The sequence below is a fragment of the Galeopterus variegatus genome, unplaced genomic scaffold (assembly GCF_000696425.1).
Source record: "Galeopterus variegatus unplaced genomic scaffold, G_variegatus-3.0.2 Scaffold3890, whole genome shotgun sequence".
Taxonomy (NCBI): domain Eukaryota; kingdom Metazoa; phylum Chordata; class Mammalia; order Dermoptera; family Cynocephalidae; genus Galeopterus; species Galeopterus variegatus.
The window spans coordinates 196,124-204,315 of record NW_007730001.1 but is presented as its reverse complement, the minus strand read 5'-3'; the positions used below and the strand labels follow the sequence as shown (position 1 = coordinate 204,315).

Here is an 8,192-nt window from a genome sequence, read left to right as displayed (position 1 = left end):
TTTTTTTTTAGTGAAAAATCATGTGAATGTAATGGATGTAGAAAATCTTTCTACCATAGTTCTGCCCTTAGTGCATGTCAGAGAATTCACATGAGTGAGAAGCTATGCGAATGTGAAGAAAGTCAAATTTTCTCCAGTAAGTCAAAACTCGAGAAACATGAGAGAATTCACAATGGTGAGAAACCCTTTGAGTGTAACACATGTGGAAAAACCTTTCACCTGAATTCAAACGTCAGCATGCGTAAGAGAATTTATAATGAATGTGGAAAAGTTTTTAACATAAAGTCAAACCTGAACAGATATCAGAGAATTAACCCAGGTGAGTACCACTATGAATGTAAAGAATGTGGGAAAGCTTTTAACCAAATGTCAGCCCTCAAGAAGTGTCAGAGAATTCAAAAGGGTGAAACACTATTTGAGTGTAAGGAGTGTGGAAAAGCTTTTAACCAAAAGTCACCCTTCACAGTGCATCAGAGAACTCACCCGGGTGAGAAGCCCTACAAATGTAATGGATGTGGGAAAATGTTTAATAACAAATCCTTCAAGATGCATCAGAGTACTCACACAGGGAAAACACCTTATAAATGTAAAGAATGTGGAAAAGCTTTTAGCCAAAAGTCAATTCTTGGGATACATGAGAGAATTCATACAGGTGAGAAACCATATGAATGTAAAGAATGTAGAAAAGCTTTTAACCGAAAGTCACACCTCATTGTGCATCAGAGAATTCACACAGGTGAGAAACCATATGAATGTAAAGAATGTGGAAAAGCGTTTAACCAAAAGTCAACCCTCAGCAGGCATCAGAGAATTCATACAGGTGAGAAACCATATGAATGTAAAGAATGTGGAAAAGCGTTTAACCAAAAGTCAACCCTCAGCAGGCATCAGAGAATTCATACAGGTGAGAAACCATATGAATGTAAAGAATGTGGAAAAGCTTTTAATTTAAAGTCAACCCTCAGCATGCATCATAGAATTCACACAGGTGAGAAACCATATGAATGTAAAGAGTGTGGGAAAGCTTTTAACCAAAAGTCGCACCTCAGCATGCATCAGAGAATTCACACAGGTGAGAAACCATATGAATGTAAAGAATGTGGAAAACCTTTTAAGTTAAAGTCACACCTCAGGATGCATCAGAGAATTCACACAGGTGAGAAACCATATGAATGTAAAGAGTGTGGGAAAGCTTTTAAGTTAAAGTCACACCTCAGCAAGCATCAGAGAATTCACACAGGTGAGAAACCATATGAATGTAAAGAATGTGGAAAAGCTTTTAAGTTAAAGTCACACCTCAGCATGCATCAGATAATTCACACACGTGAGAAACCATATGCATGTAAAGAATGTGGAAAAGCTTTTAACCAAAAGTCTCACCTCAGCATGCACCAGAGAATTCACACAGGTGAGAAACCATATGAATGTATAGAATGTGGGAAAGCTTTTAACCAGAAGTCAACCCTCAGTGGGCATCAGAGAATTCACACATGTGAGAAACCATATGAATGTAAAAAATGTGGAAAAGGTTTTAACCGAAAGTCACACCTCAGCATGCATGAAATTATTCACACAGGTGAGAAACCTTATGAATGTAAAGAATGTGGAAAAGCTTTTAACCGAAAGTCACACCTCAGTATGCATCAGATTATTCACACAGGTGAGAAACCATATGAATGTAAAGAATGTGGAAAAGCTTTTAACAAAAAGTCAAACCTCAGCATGCATCAGAGAATTCACACAGGTGAGAAACCATATGAATGTAATGAATGTGGAAAATCTTTTAAGCGAAAGTTGCACCTCAGCATGCACCAGAGAATTCACACATGTGAGAAACCATATGAATATAAAGCATGTGGAAAAGCTTTTGGCCAAAAGTAAACTCTCAGCATGCATCAGAATGTTCACACAGGTGAGAAGCTTTGTAAATGTAATGAATGTGGAAAAAAATTTTCTTATGAAGTCACTGTTTAGAAGATATCAGGAAAAAACTCCTTATGAATGTAATATGACAAGCCTTGTACTGGAATTCCCTCTAATAGACAGAAAAGATTGCACACAAAGGAAAATCTCAATGAATGTAATTTTTATTGGAAAAGATTTTGCTAGAAGCCATAACTAAGACATCATAGTACTTACATCAAGAAGAATACCTATAAATATACAACTGTCCTCAGGTATTGAAGATTGTCTTGAGGATCCCCTATTGATATAAAAATTTGCTCAAGTCCCTTCTATAAATGGTGTAGTGTTTGTGTATTACCAATTCATTTCCTGCTGTGTACTTTACATCTTGTGTACATTACTTATTATACTGGAAGACATGTGAATACTATTGAAATAGTTGTTTGGGCCGGCCCGGTGGCGCACTGCTACAGTGCGCCGCTTGGGAGCACGGTGGCGCTCCCGCTGAGGGTTCGGATCCCACATACAGACCGGTTCCCGCTCACTGGCTGAGCGAGGTGTGGGAGCAACACCGAGGGTTGCGATCCCGTTGCCGGTCCCCGGTCCTGGTCCGGTACGGGCGCGACACTGAGGGTTGCGATCCGTTGCCAGACATGAAAAAAGACAAAAAGGAAAAAAAAAAAAGAAATAGTTGTTATACTGTGTTGTTTTCAGTAGTAAAATTGTTTCATTTATCATTTTTATTTATTTTTGAGGATTTTTGATAAGTAGTTGCTTGAATCACTAGATGTGTAACACTCAGATATAGAAGGAGGACTGTAATGAGTGTGAAAACATCTTTTCTGCAAGTCTCAAGACTGGGTGTGGTTAGAACATTGTTGCTTACAACATTGTGCTCATGACACAAATGATCACCATACCAGCCATGCGCCAAAAAATAAATAAAAATTAAAAAGGAATCACATCACAGCAGACATTAGAGAATTTAAAGAGTGGAGTAATTGTGTATGGATTAGACTGACTGTGTCTTTTTAAAATATCTTTTTCTCTTGTATGCATAGCCTGCAATCTGAGTGTTCCACGATTGGGTGTATGACCACATAATTTAACTCTGTTTGGGGTAATGTAGATATAAGTGATGAATATTACTTCCAGCTCAGTCAGCAAAATAAAAGAAAAAAATTCCATGTGGTTGTTCTTGATTTCTCATGTTCTCTGGGACTGAATGAAGATGACACTTGGGTGGAGTTCGGGGCCACAGGTGAAAGAAATGCACCCTAATTTAAAATAGAAGAAATTGAAGAAATCAGAGATATTCTCACCACTATCCCCAAACCTCCATTTATGCAGTATATAAGAAATTATTTCCTTGTTGAGCCATTGTATTTGCTGTGCTTGCATTACAACACAAGCAGCCCACTCCAGCTAAATAATTTTATAAACTTTCTGAGAAGTTACCAGTCTCTGTATATGAGAAGAGAATCCTGTGTTGTCACATTTTTATACCCAAATCAGTTTATGGGAACATCAAATCATAGGGAGAAAGAATGGAATAAACTGGGGATAAAGAGTGGAATAAATGTGGGATATCTTATTGGGACAGCTCATTGGACAGTGAAAATAAATATCTTTCTAAATCTCTTTAATGTATCAAAGCTTTCAAGAAAACAACACTTCTTATGTCAGAATTTGAAATGAAGAGAAAACTAATAAATGTAAATTTTTCATATGGAAATGAAAATTGGAATATTAATGGCATTTTTAACATCTTGAGTGTTATAAATATTTAAATACAATTGGTGACACTGCTTTCCAGGAGACATTCATCTTTGAAGATAATTTTGGTTGTCGGGACATTCATGTTAGTTTGAAGATAATTTTGGTTGTTATAACTGAAGGTTGGGAGTGCTACTCCATTGAGTGGGAAGAAGACAAAGATGTTGCTAAGCAGCCTGCAATGCACAAAAAAGCCACCTCACATGAAACATTTATGCATAAAACTGTTCTTTGTTAAAAATTCTTTTTAATGAAACCCAGCATAAATGTGGGTAGGGAATATGTACACTTGGTATAATAAATAGCTTGGTTTGACTTACTTCAGGATTTTTGACATTAATTGCCACTCTAACTTCTGTATATTTTGTTAAATATATTGTCTAAAGTACTGCACTACACAGATTTTTTTTCCTACTCTTCTATTTTAGGTAAATTTTTATGACCAGTATTACAAAACTAAGTACAGGTAATTTTTTCTGATGTTTGAAGCTAACACAGACTGAGTCTATTGGTTGAATAGAAACATTTCTACGTGAATGCAGCACAGGCACGTAATTGTAAACAATTTGTTTGAACTTATTTAAACAGCTGTAAACAATAGTGGTGTTGTTATTTTACTCAGCGAAAACTAGTGTCTGGAAGGGATAATTTTCTTTTATACCTATTCTTCATATATTTAAATGGTGCCAAATCATAGGCATAAGTGTGTACCACATTCCCTATAGGTAAGAAATCTTTAGTATTTCTACTTGCAGTGATGGGGTGCTATTTTGCATCTTGCCAGTAAAAGGTAAATCCTGAGTCCACTTATGTATAGACTTGTGCGTGGCTGTGCTTGTGTATAGGTCTCCAGACCTAGAGATGGCCCCAGAGCCTGTTTTCACATAAGGAGTCTTCTTGATTCTGTGGTGACTCCCTGGCAGCCTTCTGGCTGCCTTCAGGTCCCTTGGGGTTTGGGAGACCCAGTCCCCGAAGAGCAAGTAAGACAAAATGGTGTCCAGCATAGAACCTGAGGGCTGTGGTTGGAGGCAGGGGCTCTGGGATCCTTTCGGTCAGGAAGGTCATTTTCATTTGCCACAATTCTGTCCTCAGATCTCTGGTAACAGTGGGCAGAGAGTACAGCACCATCATTTATTTCTCATTTTTCACTCTAATATTTGATTTTCTTCTCTCTTTTTGGGGTGGTTTAATTTTACACATTTAGGTTTTTAGTTGGATGATTAGTTTATTGATTTCAGATCTTTCCTTTCTAAAAATGTATGCATTTACAAATATAAATTTTACTCTAAGCCCTTTTTTACTTTTGGTATGTTGTATTACTGTTTTCATTCTCAAAATGTTTCAAATTTTAGTGTCATTTTTATGGCTCACTGGCAGTTTGGGAGTTTGTTGTTTAACTTCCATGTAGTTGTGAACTACTGAAATATCATTCAGTTAATAATTTTCTGTTTAAATCTATTGTGGTCAGAAAACATACATTGTGGGCCGGCCCGGTGGCGCACTGCTACGGTGCGCCGCTTGGGAGCGCGGTGGCGCTCCCGCCGAGGGTTCGGATCCCACATGCAGACCGGCCGCTAACTGGCTGAGCGAGGTGCGTGAGCAACACCGAGGGTTGCGATCCCGTTGCCGGTCCCGGTCCGGTACAGGCGCGACACTGAGGGTTGCGATCCGTTGCTGGTCACGAAAAAAAAAAAAAATGAAAACATACATTGTGTGATTTCAATCCTCAAATTTATTGAAGATATTTTATGGCATGGCAAATGGTCTTTTCTGGACTATGTTCCGAGGGCTTGAATAGATTAAGTATTCTGTTTTGAGGGGTTGTGTCTATATATACATATCTGTAAATTCAAGTTGTTTTGTAATGTTGTCCAAGACTTCTATACACTTGTCAGTCTTTTCCCTAGTTATAGTATAGATTACTGAAAGTTGCATTTGTTTTATCTTAATATTTACATAGAACAGTCCATCTCATCCTTAGTTTCTTCTATAATTATTTTTGTTTGATGTTGGACTTATTTGTTAGGTGCATATATGGCTATAATTGTTATGGTGTCCTCCTGGCTGACACTTTTGTCATAAATGACACTCTATTCCTAGTAACAATTTTGTTTGCTCTTTTGGTATGAATATGGTCAGCTGGTGTATCTGTGTTATGGTTATGTTTACATTGTATATGTTTTCCTGCTCATTAACTTTCAACCTGTTCATATCTTTGAATTTAATGTGTTTCTCTTGTGCTCAATATATAGTTTTTTCTTTTTTCTTTTTTTAAATACTTTGGACAAGTCTTTAAATTTTTTTATTTGACTTGACAGATTATAATGGTATATGCCTATGATGTACAAGTTGAAGTTTCAACCCATGTATACATTGTGAAATGATTAAATCAGCCTAATTCACACATTCGTTATCTGACACAATTATTTCTTTGTGGTGAGAAAATTTAAAATCCACTCTGTTACCAACATTGAAATACACATTACTATTAACTCTATTCACCATGCTGTGCAATAGATCAAAAGAATATATTCCACCTGCTGAAGTAAAACTTTGCACTCTTGAACCAGCACATCCCCCTTGATCTTTTACCCCATCCTAACCCTCAGTTTTGGTAAACTTTATTCTTCTCTCTGTTTGTATTAGTTTGACTTTTTAATAGTCCATGTATAAGTAAACTTGTGTGGTATTTGTCTTTCTGTACCTGGCTTATTTTATTTAACGCAGTGTACTCTAGATTCATCTATGTTGACACATTTGAGAATTTGTTTCCTTTTTAATGTCTGAGTAGTATTTTATTTATTTTTTATTTTATATGTAAACATTTATTTTATCCATTTATGGATAAAGAATGTTTCTGTAGTTTCGATATCTTGACTGTTGTGAATAATGGTGCAATAAACATGGGAGGGCTGACGTCTCTTTCTCATGCTGATGCCAGTTCCTTTGGACATATACCCAGAAGTGGGATTGCTGGATCATTTGGTGGTTTTATTTTAGTTTTGTGACAACTTTATGCTACTTTCCAAATTGGTGTTCTAATACACCTCGTGTATTCACACCTTCATGAACACTTGTTATCTTTTATGTTTTTGATAATACCTGTTGTAACAGGTCCGATGTGATCTCATCATACTTTTAAATTGCATATCCCTGTGGATTAGTGATGTTGACATTATTTTTGTACATCAGCTGGGCATTTCAAGTCTTCTTTTGAGAAATGTCTATTCAGGTTTTTGTTCACTTTTTGAGTAGGGTTATTTATTCTTATTGTGTATTTTGAGTTCCCTATATGCTTTAGATTTAGCCCATGTGAGATGTATGGCTTGCAAATGTTTTCTCTGAATCTGTGGGTTTTCTCCTCACTTTGATATTTGTTTTATTTTCTGTGCAGAAGCTTTTCAGTTTGATGGTATAAATTTCTTCTATCCATGAGATCAGCTAAATTGAAGTTTTTACATGGGATGTCGATACTTTATTCAGTGTCTTCTCTACTTTCCACTGGATGTAAATATATTTTCATTTTGTGTCAGAATTTTGTCTATAGCACCGGTGTAGTTAACCCCATTTCTTCGTTAGAAAAATGAGAGGTTGAGATTAGGTTTGTTGCTTGAGGTCTCACACTGGCTGTAAAACTTTTCCATCGTGCCGTATTCTTACATTCTTCTATGGAAAACATGTTCACCAGTCTGGAAGCCTGGGTGAACCTCTCCAACCTCACCACATTATTGGCTTACTTGGCATTGGAGCCTGTCAAAAAAAGGGATCTCTTTGTCCTTAAATCAATGTGTTTGGACCCAGGACATGCAAACCTTGAGTTCAGTGATTGTCCTTAAATGGATTAATGCATATCCGTGAATTTGAAACTGCATGAGGTATACACAATTTAAGACAATGTTGATTAACTTTCTGCATACTGAATATATTAGATATATTCCTATCAAAAAGTCTGTTATATGTTTTATGTCTGTAAGAGGAAAAACTACACAGAGTTTGAAATTACATTTCTTTTTCTTCAATAAACAAGTGGGAACTATAACATGGAATTGACTTGCTTTGGATTCCAGAGCACTTTTTTTTAATTGTGAGAATCTGGTGGATCCCGGATCCTCCAGGCCCAGGTGGAGAAGGTCACAGTCCTCATCCTCTACCTTTGGAGCTCCAAAAACCTGTCAGTTATTATGTATCAGCATTCCAGGTACCCAGAAGTTAGGAAAACTCTGGCCCATGCTGAAGGGAGAGTGAGACAAAGGCTTTACAAAGAATCAGGGACTTGGAGTTGCTGGGCCAACCTCCATCCCTCCCTCAGCACAGGCTCAGCTGAAGTGTGTTGCAAGAATATTGTCTTCATTTCCTACAGTCCTCAGATAAAGCCATGGTGGTGTGTGTCCTCTTGACCTGGAAGGGCACCGGGTCATTCTAGTGGGCAGCTCTGGGTCAATTTCCTCAAGGACTTCTAGGAACTTGGGAGTTTGAGAGGTCACATATGGGCTAGGGGGTCACCGTGATCT

At 37.2% G+C, this 8,192-nt stretch overlaps 2 protein-coding genes across 3 annotated transcripts in view; both read left to right on the top strand.

The window, feature by feature from the left end:
• Positions 1-8,192, top strand: part of LOC103601806 (zinc finger protein 717-like) — a 38,126-nt gene that overhangs the window by 28,729 nt on the left and 1,205 nt on the right. The window contains exon 5 of one of the 2 annotated variants that reach the window (XM_008586223.1): positions 4,110-4,141. The exons of the other annotated variant lie outside the window; for it this stretch is intronic. Within the exon in view, the coding sequence (XP_008584445.1) occupies positions 4,110-4,123 (14 nt within the window). The 3' untranslated portion in view covers positions 4,124-4,141. Of the gene's footprint in view, positions 1-4,109; positions 4,142-8,192 lie in introns of those variants that run through there. 2 annotated transcript variants of the gene reach the window in all.
• LOC103601805 (zinc finger protein 420-like) lies at positions 26-2,414 on the top strand. Its single transcript, XM_008586221.1, is given in 1 exon segment — positions 26-2,414. A coding segment is annotated over 1 exon segment (1,884 nt). The 5' UTR covers positions 26-90; the 3' UTR covers positions 1,975-2,414.